The following is a 17,953-nucleotide window of genomic DNA, read 5'->3' on the forward strand; positions in this document are numbered from 1 at the left end:
CCTCAGATGTTCCTATCCTAGCAGATATAGGGGTTGGGAGGGACAGTTCAGTAGCTTCACGGTGGGGGTGCAGGACTAGCTAAAGGTGTAACTCGCCACTCTTTCATACAGCGTGCGTCAGCAAGGGAGACAAAGAAACTTGCTGAAAGAGATCCAGCACATCGACGAGAGAGGAAAAGAAAAACTTCTGTTCTATTTTCATTTTGCACTGTTTTAACTGTACACAGCAACGCTGCAAATTATTTGGCAGTACAAATGTAAAATGTCGCAAGAATAAGATTCTGTATTCCTCATTTTACATAAAATTGCACAGGTAATAAACACCTTTAATAAATAAATACTGTTCCGAGACTGTATGTAAACCTTACATACTAAATACAGCAATACTCTTTAGTCTACTAAATATTATTATTTTATTTCATTAGTCAACAAAAATGTTTCAAGTCTTTTAAAAGCTGTAATAAAAACATATTCAGCCAAATCTGATTTGTTAAAATATGGATCTGTTTTGAAATTTGCTGTTTTTCTTCTGTTGCTTTATCATTTATCCATTGGTTATCACTGTCAGTCATCTTAATTTCATTAGTGATTCACAAAACAAAATGCTTGACCAATCTGTTTCTTAAGCATCAAGAACTGTAAAACAAAGACTTTCAGCCAACATCAGTTAAGAGTAAATATTTACAATGTTGTTATCATTTAGTATCAATAAATGTACATTTCAAACGAACTATGCTGGCTTGAGAAGGCTAAACCCAGAGACAGGACTCGAACTCGGATCTCTTAAAACACAGTTGTGCTGTCACGTTTCCGCCCACTGCTGTCTCCTTTCACTCCCCACCAGAGGTCTCTGTTTCTACATTAAGACTTTTTCAGTGCACACACGCAGTCACTTCACTCTAGACTACATTTCCCACAATACCTCACCTAGGAACCAATCATGCATCACACCTGTTTCCCATCAATGACCCTTTATAAGCTGCACTCACACACACACACACTATTGTTGTATTGTTTAGCCTTTATCCGACCTTGTCTCCGTGTTTCTTTGTCCTTGCCTAGCCTTGCCTTTGTTTTTGACCCTGGACAGTTTTCCTTGTTTTATGATCGTTTGCTGCCTGTCTTGACCATTGCCTGTGTCTTGGATTACTCTTTTGCCTTGCCCTCCTGTATCTGTTTGCTGATGTTTGACCTCTGCCTGTACGACTACGCTCATTTTAATAAAGCCTGCACGTGGATTCCCAACTCCGTCGTCCAGTTCCCTTTGTTACAGAATACTCAGCCACACAAAGGATCCAGCAGCTTTTCTGAGGAACACTGGCCAGGTATGGACACAGCAAGAATTTTGTTAGCCCTTAAACAGGGCCCACGATCACTGGAGAGCTATGTTCGCGGGTTTTTGGCCATCGCGAACTTTGCTGATCTGCCGGACTGTCTCTTGATAGACTTTTTTTGTGATGGCATTAACCAACCTCTACAGACCAAGCTTAGACAAGAGGGTCCACGTTCATCTTTGAGTTGTTTTTTGGATTTTGCCTTATTGACTGTTGGCTCTCTATTCACTGTGGGTGTCGCGGAGGAATGTGACACCTCGTCTACTCATATAATGGCTGTCGCGCTAGAAAACACTCTCAAAATGGCGGCCACAACAACACCAAGTCAAGTCACAGTTGATCTCCCTGAGCCAAGTCAAGTCACAGTTGATCTCCCTGAGCCAAGTCAAGTCACAGTTGATCTCCCAGAGCCTCGCCACGTCTCAGCAGGCCTCCCAGAGCCTCGCCACGTCTCAGCAGGCCTCCCAGAGCCTCGCCACGTCTCAGCAGGCCTCCCAGAGCCTCGCCTGAGCCCTCAGCCGAGATGGCCGCCGCGCCTGAGCCCTCAGCCGAGATGGCCGCCGCGCCTGAGCCCTCAGCCGAGATGGCCGCCGCGCCTGAGCCCTCAGCCGAGATGGCCGCCGCGCCTGAGCCCACTCCTAGAATCCAGCCTTGTGGTCGTCCCTGAGTTTCCTGTCTGTCTTGACACAACCACGGAGGTCATCCCAGAGTTTTCTTGTCAGCCTTAACATGACCAAAAAGGACGTTCCAGTCAGCGTCCTGGAGGGCTTTCCTAAGCCCCTGTCTCAGCAGATCTTCCAGAGCCTGTTCTCACTAGATCTTCCAGAGCCCTGCCTCGTCAGATCTTCCAGAGCCACGTCTTGCCTCGTCAGATCTTCCAGAGCCACGTCACGTCTCGTCAGATCTTCCAGAGCCACATCTCGTCTTGCCAGATCTTCCAGAACCACATCTTGACCTTCTAGAGTCTTTCCTCAGTCATCCAGTTCCCTTCGTTACATGTGCTATATGTTGTAGCACTGTCCACTATGCTATTGTCTCGGCACTGTTACTCCCATGCCAAGACTACTCATTCGTAGCCTATTAGGGAAAACTATCATTCTTAATACTCCAATGCAAATGTTTAGCCTATATAATTCACATTTCTATTTTTTAATTTTTAAATGAAATACGAGGTATTAGTACTGCATTAAAGGGCAGTCCATGAAAAAGTAAACACTATTTTGACATTGTATTGTTTGAATTCATTCTAAACAGCAAATGTTTACACAATTGTTTACATTTACTACATGTGATTATGTGAAATTATTTTTTAAAAATCTTATTGATAGTATTTTTTTTTAATCTCCACATGCTGCATTTGACTGCTACTCGTGATTATGGCACCACTTAGCAGTCAAGAGCAGAAATTAATTTTCCACCGCAACCACGACAGTACCCACTGCAACAAAAAACGCATTCTGGTTGAGTACCATCTGTAAACTCGCAATTGCATGTTATAAAGTCAGAATGTTTTGGTTACTTTTGTAACCCTTCCCTGATGGAGGGAACGAAGACGTTATGTCAACTGTCAAATGGGGTCTCACTTTACGGTGTACATTTTAGGACTTCCTCACACCTCCAGTCATACAACAAAAAGGCTTCAGTCATCGGACAAAACGGCATCGCGCCTCAGACTGAAAGGCTTCAGGTCTCAGGAAAAACAACGTCAGGTGTCAGGTCTCGTACAATTAGTGATTGGACGAAACACCCTCAGACTAAAAGGCTTCAGACGAAACAGACTCAGATAAAAAGGCATCAGACAGAAAAGCCTCAGACTAAAAGGCATCAGACAAAACGGATGTTAAATGTTACACTAAGTTGTATAAAACATATCCTACTGAGATTATTTTGTAAATCTGTATTCACTAGTTTTATTTGCATGTATAAAAAGTTAGCAAAATAACACATTGCAACTAGCTTACATTGCAAACTATCGTGAACACATACAAAAAATAACCATGGTTAAAAGTGTGTTAACTATGATTTTTTTTTTTTTGTCGGATTGATAGACTACTATTTGTATGACAATAATTTTACTACAAATACCATAAACTATAGTGTAGCAAAACCATGGTTAATTTGTGGTTACCATGGTTAACTACAAAAACCATTTTGTTTTATTTGTAGTAAAACCATGGTTCATTTTTATAAGAGAGGTAAAAAAATCTTTCAAGCTATTTGAATGCATTGTTATAAGCATAGCTGCTTTGTGTATAGAGGTTACCAAGGAAACGGCTTTATTTCTGCTGTTCCAGCGCCACCTACTGTCAGAGAGTCGATTAGGCAAGGCAAGGCAATTTTATTTATTTAGTGCTTTACATAAAAATGAAACAAATACATAAGAATAAAAATGGAATGCATAAAAAATAAAAATAACAATAAAAACAGAATACCACTATCTGGATGGAAGAGTCACATTTTACATTTTCATTCAGCCCGTTGCTGTTTTTCTGCAGACCAATGTGAAAATCGGCTTTTTTTTTCCTTTTCTTATTTGCCAAGGGATTACATAAATAGCCTACATGAATACCATCAACAGATAGATTCTACATAATTAACATGCACGCACACACACCTTACATCAACTTGGGAGTAGTAACAGTAGCCTAAAGAAAAAGACAACTGAAGGACGGCATTATAATGGGATAAAAGCCAATAGAAAGTTAGGCTATACAAAAAAAAAAAAAACCTGATGCCTTTTTGTCTAAGTCCGTTTCATCCGATGCCTTTTCGTCTGAAGCCTTTTGGTCTGAGGCTGTTCCGTACGAGACCTGACACCTGACATTGTTTTTCCTGAGACCTGAAGCCTTTCAGTCTGAGGCGCGATGCCGTTTTGTTGTACGACTGAGGCCTGAGAATGTCCTAAAATGTACACCGTACACTTGGGAGCTCTGAGTTTTAGAAAAATGGACAATGGAATTGGTGAGTGGAATTTGCATGCCACTCCCCCATACATACAGATATATTAGATGGCGGTCCCGGCCATTCAGCAGGGTGGTTCAGGATTGTGGCAGGAGGGACATAACATCTCTGTTCCCTCCATCAGGGAATGAGGGTTACGACAGTAACCAAGACGTTCCATATTTGCCAATCACTACGGTATGTCAACTGACAAATATTGTCCCTAAGGAAAGCACCACAACCATTGAATTGTGTTACGAGTGTTGGAGATGCAGATGCTGGCAAGATGAACGTGCCCTTTTGGCAACTGCTCTCGTTGAGTAGTAACCTACCCAGCGCTCTACGTAAGCCCAACATTTTAGTAAATACAGTGCTTGCAAGTTATCCATCTGGTCCCGAAAAGGAGTGGTGGGAACTTTGGCCATGTCTCCGGGCCAGGGTCTCAGAAGCATGTGAGAAAAGGCCAGCCCGAACTTAAGGCATGATTCACTGACCGAAAATTCCTGCAGGTTCCTCACCCTGTTAATGGAAGTGAGCAGTCCAGAGAGGACCACAGAGAGATCCCAGCGAAAAGACTCCACTTTAAAGCATAAGCTTGCCTAGTAGAGGGAGGTCTGTTTGAGTGATAGTATCTACCACCGCTGGTGTTAGGCCACTTAAGTCCTCTGCGTCCCATCCAGAAGCCACACGTAGAGGTTCCAGAGGTCTGGATGTGGGTGCTATATAGTGCTCCTGTCCCTGAGAAAGAAGGTCCTTTCTCAGGGGAATCTGTCAGGGAGGGGCTGTCTCCCTGACAGATCCATCAGGTCTGCGAACCAGGTCCGGGTGGGCCAGTAAAGCACAACCATGAAGACCTGCTTCTAGTTCTCCCTGACCTTGCACAGAGTCTAGGATTCTGCTCTGCCCTGTCTCTTGTACATGTATTCGTCCCAAACCGTATGGTATGGACGTCACAGTTCGGTGCATGCAGTCAGTCAACGAATACTCAGTCGAAGTCAGTCAGGTGATCTACACTCCAATCTAGAAGGGGGCGTGTGCGGTAATGCATTGTAGCCTAACCAATTTTAACCAGCATTTACTAACAATAATTATGATTGAATGAATTTAAAGAAAGAGACACAATTTGTTCAGTAAACCAGAAGGGGGTGCACTTTGATGTGCTTTCAAAGCACTGACACTTGCTTACAGATCTTCCACAGGCTCAGCACCCTCCTACTTCCACTCACTCTTACAAGTCTACATCCCTACCAGGAGCCTGCAATCAGTAAATGAGTGGTAAACGAGAGGCACAAAATCACTCTCCAGAACATTTTCATTCACTGTTCCTTGCTGGTGGAATGATCTCCCCGCCTTCATCCGGAATGCAGAATCCTTGGCAATATTCAAAAGACAGCTGAAAACTCTTTTCTTTTTCGTGAGCACTTAACCTCATCATAAAAAAAATAAAAAATCTATGCTTTCACTTCCTTTATTCACTCCCTATGCTCACGTATACTACTCTAAGCAATGTCTGAAATTTCTATTGTGAGCACTTCTTTTGTCTATTTGCCTCTTCATGATGCCTGTTGTATTCCTCACTTGTCGCTTTGGATAAAAGTGTCTGCAAAATACATGTAAATACATGTAAACCGCTGTTTAATAAAAAAGAAAAAAAAATGTTTAGTTTTCTCCCCCTGCTGTACCGAACCCAGACCGAACTGTAGGCAGAGTCAGTTGCCGTGTGCAGTTCCTGCATCAACCCCTGCCTAGAACTACCCTCTTGCAGCTCTATTAGTGCTTTGGCCTGATAGACTTGTAGGATGGTCATTGCATGCAAGGCAGAGGTGGCCTGTACAGCGGCACTGTAAGCCTTAGCAGTCAGCGATGTCTTTCTGACAGGCCTTGGACCTTCCTCCAGGTGGAGGCACTTTACGGGCACAAGTGCACCACAATTGCATGCTCCACCTATAGGGATCTACATATATCCCCTGGTGGCCCCACCATCAAGAGAAGTGAGAGTGAAGGAGGCTGCGAAGCTTTGGGCAGTGAAAGGTGCCCTCCACAAGTTCTGAGCCTCCTTGTGCACTTCCGGGTAGAAAGGCACTGGGGCGGGACATGGCAGCGAACACCCAGGAACCAATTGTCCAACTGCGAGTGCTTGGGACAAGGTGGAGGGTTCCACTCGAATCTGGTGCCCGCAGCAACGCGGGCAAGCATGGTCATCAACTCTGAATCCGATTCAAAGTGAGCTCAGCTTCATCTTCCTCTCCAGAGGACGATAGCCCACTCTCCGATGCACCTATCAACATCCTGCATCTGTTCCTCACCCAGAGCACCAAATGACACACTGGGTCCAATTGCGAGTTTCCATCTCACAATTCCAACATTTTTTCTCAGAATTGTGCGATATAAACTCGCAATTGCAAGTTATAAGTTTAATTCTTAGGGGAAAAAAGTCAGCTCACAATTCTGACATTTTCATACAAATTGTGAGTTTATATCTCACAATTCTGACTTTATAACTTGCAATTGCATGTTATAAAGTCAGAATTGAGATATAAGCTGGCTTTTATTCTTAAAATTGTGAGTTTATATCTCGCAATCCTGACTTTACAACATGCAATTGCAAATTTATATCCTGCAATTCTAACTTTATAACTCTTATTTTTATAAGAAAAAAAAAAAAAAATCATAAACAAAAAAAAAAAAAAAAAAGCTGACAAGAAAAAGCATACATTGATTACAATATAATCAGTTATTAATATTTGATTGGTTCTCTCTTGTTTTTGCATGTGTTCATATTTTCTTTGTATAATAGCCTGGTCAAAAATTATACCTGCACAATATCACAAATAAAGGGTTATGATGAATAATCCAGTTCCTAAATTCCTTAATTCTCTACCCTCCTTTTTAATATTAAGCATAACCAATGTTCTTGTTCTAGGTAAATCAGACATGATATCATGTAGTTCAGTTGATGTTTTAATATTTTAACACAATAAATAGAAAAAAAGAATAAAATATTTATTTCAAAATTAACAGAAACCTTCATCTGACAGTTGTAACGGGCAGGCTGTGTGTAGTAACTCACAAAATGATAAAGATGAATCACAAATCAAGTCCTTAGATAATCCACAAGGAAAAACACACATGAAGGCAGGAACACAGCACAACACGCAGACATTAACAAGTCCCGACACTGAACAGAGGAAAAACAGGAACTTAAATACACAAGACAATTAATTCAAATGACAAACAGCTGTGATGACAGGATTAGTGTCCATGGTGACAAAGAACAAAGAACAAAGGAGCACATGTGATCAATGAAAACAAACTGAAAGTCCATGATAACTAAGACGAACTGAACATGACTGCGACAATGGTGTTAAATACTGAGAGAGTTGACAAAAACTGGAGTTGACAAAGGTCCAACTGAGGTTACAACAACTGATTGACAAGACAACAAATTAAGACAACTAACTAATTTTTAAACTAATATTTAATTTATTACAACAATCCTTTCTAGTGGTTTGTTTTTCTCCTTTTAGCAGTACATTACTTCTCATTCTGGGTCTCCAGTAGCTCACAGAATACAAGAAGCGTATGTTAGGTTGAGTGTAATGGTAAGCATTATTATGTGCTGCCCTGTAGCAGCAACAGAAATGTTCTCAATGTGATTCCAAAGGATCTGTGCCTTTTTTTTTAAACCATATCAATTACGTACATTTTAATTGTGCCAGACCTGCATGACTTAAGCAGTGGGATACTGGCATGTTCGCTCTCTGTGAAGTCAATTACATCAGGGTTTGCTATTGCTGTGTTCTAATGTGAGTGACAGGTTGTAGAAAAAAAAAAAAAATCTGTACAAATTATTTATTTATAATAACTGTAATATTCCATAAATAAGAATCATCCATTTTGATTTCATGGTGACAGTAGATGCCATACATAAGGCATGTAAATCAGGCCAAATGTAAATAAAATCACTATATCACTATATAAAGATTTTTTGTGAGCATTTGTCAACTCCATCAGCTTATAAGTCAACTCCGCCAGACATAAAACCTGATGGAGTTTACATCTGATGGAGTTGACAAAACTGAATAGTTTTCCACCTTAACCACATGTTGTACAGTGGAGCAATTTTGATGTCTTTCTCAACTGCAGCTGCCTTAATAAACATATCAAAAATGATAAAAAAAATAATAATAATAAAAAAAAATAATTACATTGTGACCTCATGCTGAGGACAGGTTAAATTACCTGTATTTTCCAAGTATAGAGCATCTATTTAAAATAATACTAACAAAATTATTAAAAAATAGAAGCAATGAATGTCATAAGTATCCAGATTTCCTTTAGATGTATCATTTTAAGTATTTTTATTTTTATTAAACTATTTATTTTTAACATAAAGAGGGCTTTTGTGTAGGACGTTTTGTCCCTTATCTCAAGAATCAGTGATGTGTGTGTGTGCGCGTGTTCTTGTATACATGGTTTATGAGGACACAAATGTGTATAATGACATGGGTATTACAACGTAAACATGATTTATGAGGACACTTCCTGTGTCCTCATGTAGGGCAGGGGTGTCCAGACTCAGTCCTGAAGGGCCGCTGTCCTGCAGAGTTTCGCTCCAACCAGCTCCAAAATACCTGCCTGTAAGTTTCTACTATGCCTAGTTAGACCTTGATTAACTGGTTCAGGTGTGTTTTATTGGGGCTGGAGCTAAACTCTGCAGGACAGTGGCCCTCCAGGACCGAGGTGAGTTAGGCGACCTCTTGTAAATCTTTAGTGACCTCTAGTGGGGGTTGGGAAACACTGCTAGAGACTAAGCCTCAATGTCAGGATACCCCTGTCATCAGCATTTGCACTGTGGGGAGGATTGAACCTTAAGCAGCAAACAGGTGTCTTGTACTAGCTGATCTAAAGTATGTTCTCTTCCTCTCATATTTCCTCTGACTCTTAATTTTTTGATCTGTATGCATTCCTGCTGGACAGGTATCAGGTTGTTAGTTATGTCTGGCATCAGCAGGTTATTCCTGTTCCTAATTCTCCAAATCTCCAAGTGAATAAGTAGAAATATTTAGATGCTAATTAAATTAACTAAAGAATGTAGAAGATTGACACATTTCCTCAGTCAGATAAAAACAGCCATTCATGTATACTGAGAAAATATAAAAATAAAATAAATAAATAAATAAATAAATAAATAAATAAATAAATAAATAAAATAAAATAATGCTGAAGTCAAAATTGTCCTGTGAACATCAAACATAGAAACTGCTATTACTTAGATATAGGCTGGATGAAATGGCTTGTAAAAAAGAACAAACAAACAAAAAGCTATATACTTATATTATAATGGGTAAACATAATCCTGGAGGATTGTAACTACATCTTTGTATGCATGTTATGTGCTGTTTGCTGGGAAATATCTTGTGTACCTCTCGCCTGTCATGGGTAAAAGGGTCAATGAACTGATCTTTCCAGGCAGCAAATGGTTTTGCTAAAGTGCTGACCACTGCCAGAAAGTGTTGCACTCCCCCATGTGAAGTAAGTGTAACTCTGCTCTGGCTCCTCCTATGGTATCTTTAACGTCTGCCTAAAATCCACCATAAAGAGGAAGTGCATTAATTGCTCTCTTTGAAATCATCATTGGTGGACTTGGTGCTGCCAAGGTAAGAGACTCTTTGCATGTGTAGTAGAGTTGAATGTTTCTTTGGAGTGCATACTATGCACTATGACAGCTGTGAATAAAGTGTTGTTCTTTGCTGGCTCAGGATTGTGTAATCTGCTGGATGGTCTCCCAGTTAGTATAATTTATACTGGATATCTTAGAAGCTTCATTTACACCATCATTACTCTCAAATCCAGAGTTAATTCTTAGGCTAAAATAAGGCAAACAAGAGCCTCCTAGAATTGAATTTATCTGCTGTACAATGCAGTTTATATTATATTTCAATTATTTTTGTTATTTGATGTTTAAAGTATTAGCCTCTACATGTCATCCATTTTATAAAATTGAGATCAACTGTATTTTTAATGATATTATATATAAATCTGACAACTAAACTTATGAACTATTTTTTCAGGCATTTCAAACATAGATTACACAGACATTGCAAATTGCTAATAAAGGTCAATACTCTAAACTCTAAACTGGGAATCATCTACAATGGCTAAAATGAATGACCTATGGAATTCAGCAGCTTTTTTCACAGATAATGCCTACATATCAAAACGAAGTATTAGAAAGATTCTCATCAACAAAAGGCATTATCTGCCTGAGGAGAGTAACATTACTGACACCATGAAAATGAGTCTTAATATACATAGTGAAGAGGATATTAGTGCTTCTACCAGTTGCGATGAAAGAAAAAACAATAAAACAAGAATCCAAGAGATGATTTCTAAGAATTCAATGAATGAATCTACATGCCACCTTCATGAGAGAAGTTCTGAACAATTCTCTGGAAAGGAAAGAAGAGTGGATGAAGCTGACATGGAGGCTGTGTCTGGATCTAATCCTGATTCCCAACTCAATTATGAGCGCTTGGACGTGACCAGCATCAAGGTGAAACAGGAGGTGGATATCACTACTTCATGTGAACTGGCAGCGATTCCAAGAGCTCAGCCAGAGGCTATGGCGGCCGAATGTGAGGTGGAAGGAAATGTAGCGGACAGCCCGAAATCTTCACAGAAGCAGGTTTTAAAAAATCAGATGTTTGCAACCATTAGGAAGCGAGGAATAGAGGGAGACACTGAAAACCGTCCGTACAAGTGCACTTACTGCAACTGGGCTTTCAAAAAGTCCAGCAACCTGTTGAGCCACATCGATACTCACCGCGGTCTTAAACCACACGTTTGTGACATGTGCGGGAAGGCCTACTCGCACCAGGGGACTCTTCAGCAGCACAAGCGGCTGCACACAGGCGAAAGACCTTACCAATGCCCTTTTTGTGAGAAAAGCTACATTTGGTCCTCTGACTTCCGCAAACACATCCGAACGCACACCGGAGAGAAGCCGTACATCTGTGAGGAATGTGGAAAGAATTTTGTGCGCTCCTCTGACCTGCGGAAACATGAACGCAACATGCACACCAACAACAAGCCGTTCCTCTGCAAGCAATGTGGCAAAACCTTCAACAAACCCCTGTCTCTTCTCCGCCACGAGCGTACACATTTGGGCGAGAGGCCTTTTATTTGTCCAGAATGCGGAAAGGCGTTTGCCCTGGCCAGTCGCATGACAGAACACAGAAAAATTCACAGCGGTGTGCGTCCCTACACCTGCTCTATTTGCTCCAAAGCTTTCACTAAGTCCTCAAATCTCGCTGAACATCTCACAGTTCACAGTGGAGTGCGGCCACACAAGTGCTCAGAATGTGGGGTGGCATTCGCCATGGCGTCCCGACTGGTGCGGCACCAGCGTATTCATGTAGCTGTGCGGTCTTACCGCTGCCAGGGGTGCGATATGTCATTTGGCCACCTTGCAGCACTCAAGAGACATGAGAAGCAGCATGGTGAGGGCATGATCTTTGTATGTGGGCAGTGCAGTAAATCTTTCCCTCAGGATTCCCTGCTCACAGAACACATGCACAGCCATGTTAATGCTAAAACTCGCGTTCCCTAAACCTGCCCATTATGCATTGAAGTAACTGGAAGATTGTAAGTAAGCATGGGTTCTTTCTTTCTTTCTTTCTTTCTTTCTTTCTTTCTTTCTTTCTTTCTTTCTTTCTTTCTTTCTTTCTTTCTTTCTTTCTTTCTGTCTCTCTATCTAATAATCGGACAGCATCTGTCTATTTATCTAATAATCTGACAGCATCTATTTGTCTATCTGTCTATCTATCTAATAATCGGACAGCATCTGTCTGTCTTTTTGTGTTGTCTATCTATCTATCTATCTATCTATCTATCTATCTATCTATCTATCTATCTATCTATCTATCATCTATCTATCTATCTATCTATCTATCTATCTATCTATCTATCTATCTATCTATCACAATTAACTAGCTAATAACTAGCTATCACAATTCAGCCATAACAACATAGTTATATTTAGCTAGAGTTTAAAAACCATTGAAGATGTATCTATTTTTACTAGTGTTAAATGCAGGGAATGGTGGGGACCACTGTTAAAAGGTTTGAATTTCAAATAAATCACTGTGTATATTCCTAGCAAAAAACACACTGTAAACACACTGGTGACCCATTTGTAACATGTTAATGCCACTTGATGGCCTCTTGCCGACCAAGGCAGACTGTGTGTGTGTGAGTGAAACAGAGAAAGTGAGGAGGAATATTGTGAATTCTTTTAGTGGTTTCACATGCGTGGTGCTATTTCAAGTTTCAAGATATGTTGTTAAAAGCTATATGATATTACTATTACTATTTTTTTGGTATGAAATGTATTCAGCAGGAAAAAATGTGTATTTTGAGGTTGAAGGGATGGGGCTAGTGGTGCATATTATATGATGAATCAAATTAATTAAAAACTGTTACCTCTTCTTTTATGCAGCTAAAATCACTGACTTACAAGAGATTATATATTGCATAATACTGAATATGATCATGTCATTACCATTACAAATAAAAATGTTTTTTTTTTTTCTTCATCAAAAAAATATCACATAGACAGACAAATAAAATCCAGTATTATTTAGGGTTCATGTCATTTTTTATGTGTGAAATGTGGTTTTGAAGACATGGGAGGGTGTTGGAATATTGATTGATTACTGTTGTTGGCTGTGTATGTCTCTCTTGAGGACATGAGACCTAATTCCCAGAGTGCCACTTCTGTAACATTTGTCCCTTTGCTGCCAGACCTGCTCACTCATGGTAAAAGAAGATGGCATTCAACTTGTCAAATTCCACTGTCCTGCTTTGTAACAAGAGAAGTTGGCTCATATTTCCATATTTTTAGTTGTAAATTATAAGACTAAGTATATTTTAGTCATTAATAAAATACACTGACATATACAAATACAAATGATTTTTATTAGAATTTATACAACACCTTTGTATACATGTTTGGAAGAGATATTGAGTAAAACAGCTTAAAACATCAATATCTCTCCCTCTGGGATAAATCAAGGCTGTGGCCCAAAGGGACCACCTGTTCATTTTCCAAATTACAACATTTCCCACATCTTCACTACTGTCCAACTCCCTATCCCAAAGATATAGTATGTGAAAAGCCATTTAAATTATTAAAGTAATTTTGCGTGTACGGAGGTGGGATAGTGGTGGAGGTGTTACATGTTGTACAGTTTACTGACACTGCCAGCTGTGTCACATTTTAAGTTCGTGTTTCCATGGGTCACAGCACCTTTGCTCAGCACTCATTCCATCATGTTCCCAGCCCCACAGGGCATAACACAAATCCCTAGAGTCAGCATGGGGAGCTGTGCTTCAGCTGTTCAATGTCTTCATTCAAAGACGAGTGGACACCAAACCCTTTACAGATTATTTCAAGAACTCTATGTCCTCAATGTATTTTTGTAACCACAGATGCTACTGTATATGAAGATACAGACGCTCATCTGACCTTCTCTAGCGGAACTGCAGGGGTTTGCCTGAGAAATCCCTTAGTCATGTAAACACCGGGCTGCAACCCAAAAGCCTATCCTTGAGTTCCACAGATGATGATTATTCTTCAGTGCAGACCTTCATTAGGGACCCTATGAACAAAACAATAAAACCTGAATACTTTCATGACAACTATGGTGCGTATATTTACATTTATCAGGATTTTTACCTGTGACATATTCCCTTGATTATGACTCATTGTCCCAGACAATTTTTGTCCTGTAACAAAAAGACAAAATTTTTATTAGACTTGTTAAAGCTCTTGTTTGAGCTTTGAAAACTTTGAAACCTTTAATTGGTTGCACTTTATTTTACAGTATGTGCACTTAAGTATACTTACAGTGTACTTACCTAAGAAAGTACTTAGTAATATAAGGTAACTACATGGGTTAAGGTTAGGTTTAGGGGTAGGTTCAAGTTTATTAATTAGTTATTACCAGTTATTGTAATTACTATAATAAATGCATATAATGTATATGGGGAACAGGACTGTAAAATAGTATGCTACCCTTGAGATAATGAGATAATTCTCGGCAAGTAAAAGCCCCCATATTCATAAGCAGGAGAGGTCATGACGGTAACACTTTATTTTAGGGTCTTTTAAACTAGTTGCTTATTAGCATGCATATTACTAGAATATTGGCTATTTATTAGTACATTATTAGCACATATTAATGCCTTATTCTGCATGGCCTAATTCTACATTCATAATCCTACCCAATACCTAAACTTAACAACTACCTTACTAACTATAAATAAGCAGTAAATTAAGAGTTTATTGAGGGAAAAGTCATAGTTAATAGTTTATATGTGTTCCCTATATTAAAGTGTTACCGTCATAACTTTAAATACCCGTTGCAGAATCTGCAAAAATGTTAGAAAGAAAGAAAGAAAGAAAGAAAGAAAGAAAGAAAAACTTAATATTAATGTTAATAATAAAAAATATTTTTCAGTTATAAGTCATTTGTAAGTTATTAGTACATGATGAACTAATCATTTACAAAAGATGACTATACATTCATAAATGATTAACAAATGATATGAAGGTTTTGTTAATTCAGTTATGTCATTTATAAGCTGTTAGTTAATAATGAACTAATCATTTACAAAACAGGACTACATTCATAAATGAACTATGCTATGCTAACGATTTACAAATGTGTTGTAAATTAAAAAATAATAATCTTAAAAAATAGTAAATCATGAAATAATCAGATCATTAGTACATGGTTAATAAGTTTTTAGTTGATACACTATTAATCACTTATAAATCGCTTAAATATTTGTCAAATTGTTTAGTATCATTTAGTATCTCAATAAATAATGGTTAATGATGAACTAATGATGACCAAACCTTTAGTAAATGATCAGTATTTTATTTATTGATGTATAAGCTGGTCTTTGTTCAAAAGCACAAGCATGCAGGTATGCTACAGCAGTATTTTTAAGAAAAGTAATGGTAACACTTCACAATAAGGTTAATTAGTTAAACATTAGTTAATGTATTAACTAACATGAACTAACCATGAGCAATACATTTGTTACTGTATTTACTAATCTTCATTAACATTAGTTAATGAAAATAGTTGTTCATTGTTTGTTCATGTTAGTTCACAGTGCTTAACTAATGTTAACAAGATTTTTAATTTTAATTAACATTAACAAATATTAATAAATGTGGTATAAGTGCAGTCAATTATTAGTTCATGTTAACTAATGAACCTTATTGTAAAGTGTTACCAAAGTAATTTCTTTGTTTTCAAGTGGATAAACACTTTTAAATAACTCACAGTCTGGGGATTCCAGTGGGTTATGTTAAATCCTTTCACTCATCAGCACAGACTTGGGTTCTGTGTGAAGTGTGTGGATCTAGCGATAAAGTGAACCTCAGAACCAGTTTTACCTTCCACTGAAGCTCACATGCAGGTGCACAGTGTTTAAAGACTCCATGTGTGTCAGAGAAGACAGCTGTCTATACCCTCACCAGTCAGCACTTACATTGCAGTACAAACTACAAAGTGGTAACAGTTTGAGTGAGATGCAGCTTGAAACTTTGGAGGATGGACATGCAGATCAGGGGAACGTTTGCAGTGATTAACAACTTTAATTTCATTCTGTAAAACACACAAAATTAAGTTTTGCTGTCAGAGCACTGGTAATGTAGCTTGTCTATTCTTTATACTGCTTTTTGTCAAGTTTTAAATAAATGATTGTGACTGTACATTTATCTGCCTGTTAGGTTTTGTATATTTTGTCAAAATGGTTATGTTTAGGGTTATAGGGTGGGGTAGGGTGATTAAAATGATCCATACAATAGTATATTGTAACTAAGATAATTGCCACTGTAAATAAATCTATATTACGTTTTTGTTTTTGTGAAGTGGCTGAAAAGTGGTTATGTTTAGGTATGGGGTGAGTTAGGGGCTCAAAGATATCTACTGCATATAGTAAAATACATTTAGGTATATTTATAATTTAAATATCAAATAAGGGATTTGTATAGATTTTTATATCCCATAACTGAAAGGTATACCAGAAGCTTTGCATAGGGCAAATAAATGATACATTTAAAAACTGCAGTTTGTACATATTCATAAGGAAGATCTACAAATATGTAACATGTTTATGTGTGATAAGTAGTTTACACTTTAGATTTTTTTGTAAATGATTTGATCATAATTACCTAATAACTTATAAATGACATAATTAGAAAAATGTTAGCATATCACTCATTAATTATTAATGAACATATAGTCATGTTTTGTAAGTGATTATTTCTTTATTAACTAATAAATTACAAATGACTTATAACTGAACAATACTATAAAGTGTTACCAGAAAGGGTGAAAGAAAGGAAGAGCTAAAACAGCTGTCAAACAGAACAAGTGCGGTGATTTAGGAAATTTTGATTCTGTTAGCTCATGCTCACACAATGTACAACAGTCTCAAAGCTCTGTACCAGGCAGATGTACAGATGATCTTCACTCACCAGCACTCCTAGAATAGGGATTAATCCCACTGAATTGAGTCTGTGAAGCCTTTGGGATCGGTGGAGGAGGAGAAGGGAAAGAAAAGTTGGCTGTTGACTCCTTGCAGGAAACAGACCAAAATTTTGTTACTTGACTGCAAACAAGGCTCTGTGATCATTAATACTGTTACTGTGCAAATGCTTTTTGGGGCCATTGTAAAGATGAACAGCAGAAGGATATTTACAACTTAGAAAGGATTCAGTTTTGTCAGGTTTAAGTAACTTTAATAATTGTAACCAGAAAGTAAAGTTCATTTGGTAAAAACTTATGTTGGTTTGTCTGAAAGTTTGAAAATTTATAAGCTTCCTAGCATGTTTTATTATGTTGTTAGCCTGTCTTAGGTGCATCTTTATTTTACATTTTGTTAGATATTTGTAGCAGATTATAACATGTTGCTAACATGTTTTAGCACATTGATAACATTATTAGCATGTTACTAACATGTTTCAGCACATTGTTAGCATAAATTAGCATGATGTTAACATGTTTTAACTTTTATCATGAATTAACATGTCATTAGCATGTTTTAACACACTGCTAACATGAATTAGCATGTTGTTAGCATGTTTTAGCATGTTGTTAGCATGTTTTAGCACATTGTTAACATGAATTGGCATGATGGTTACGTTTTTACTCAATGTTAGCATTAATTAACATGTTAGCATGAATTAGCATGTTGCTAGCTAGGGCTAGGCGATTTTTCAGATTTTTTCGATTAATTTGAATTAAATGTTTTGCCTCGTTAGGAGAAGAAAATGATCTGACCTCATGATGGCGCCGGCGCGCCTGATTAACCGCTCTCATGTGACGCTCTATGAACGCACAACACATCACTATTCTTAAGTGGCTGTTCATTCAGAAATGCGTTATTGCGTTATAAAAATGAGACGCAGGCAGTGGAATGAGAAAACGCGAGTTGAACTTTTTTTAACTTGACTGCCGTGTTTTTAGAATGCCGTTTCATGGGTGAGACCATCCAAAAGATGCGAGACACGAGTGCAACACCCAAACATGTCCGCCAAACATAAAAACAATAGGACAAAAAGCACAATGGAATGCAAAAACCTGTAAAGGACTACT

At 38.3% G+C, this 17,953-nt stretch overlaps 2 protein-coding genes across 6 annotated transcripts in view; one reads left to right on the top strand and one right to left on the bottom strand.

The window, feature by feature from the left end:
• Positions 1–9,777: 9,777 nt before the first annotated feature.
• Positions 9,778–12,920, top strand: znf648 (zinc finger protein 648). Its single transcript, XM_051898326.1, has 2 exons — positions 9,778–9,934; positions 10,349–12,920. The coding sequence occupies exon 2, from the start codon at positions 10,432–10,434 to the stop codon at positions 11,884–11,886; it is 1,455 nt and encodes a 484-aa protein (XP_051754286.1). The 5' UTR covers positions 9,778–9,934; positions 10,349–10,431; the 3' UTR covers positions 11,887–12,920.
• Positions 12,921–13,233: 313 nt separating this feature from the next.
• Positions 13,234–17,953, bottom strand: part of sec16b (SEC16 homolog B, endoplasmic reticulum export factor) — a 37,889-nt gene continuing 33,169 nt past the window's right edge. For 4 of the 5 annotated variants that reach the window (XM_051898322.1, XM_051898321.1, XM_051898323.1 and 1 more), the window contains 3 exons: positions 16,834–16,933; positions 14,014–14,063; positions 13,234–13,936 (listed from right to left, as the gene is read on the bottom strand). In XM_051898322.1, coding sequence (XP_051754282.1) covers positions 13,928–13,936; positions 14,014–14,063; positions 16,834–16,933 — 159 coding nt within the window. In that variant the 3' untranslated portion in view covers positions 13,234–13,927. The remainder of the gene's footprint in view (positions 13,937–14,013; positions 14,064–16,833; positions 16,934–17,953) is intronic. The other variant, XM_051898325.1, reaches the window with a different exon arrangement.

This window comes from Ctenopharyngodon idella, chromosome 6 (assembly GCF_019924925.1).
Source record: "Ctenopharyngodon idella isolate HZGC_01 chromosome 6, HZGC01, whole genome shotgun sequence".
Taxonomy (NCBI): Eukaryota; Metazoa; Chordata; class Actinopteri; order Cypriniformes; family Xenocyprididae; genus Ctenopharyngodon; species Ctenopharyngodon idella.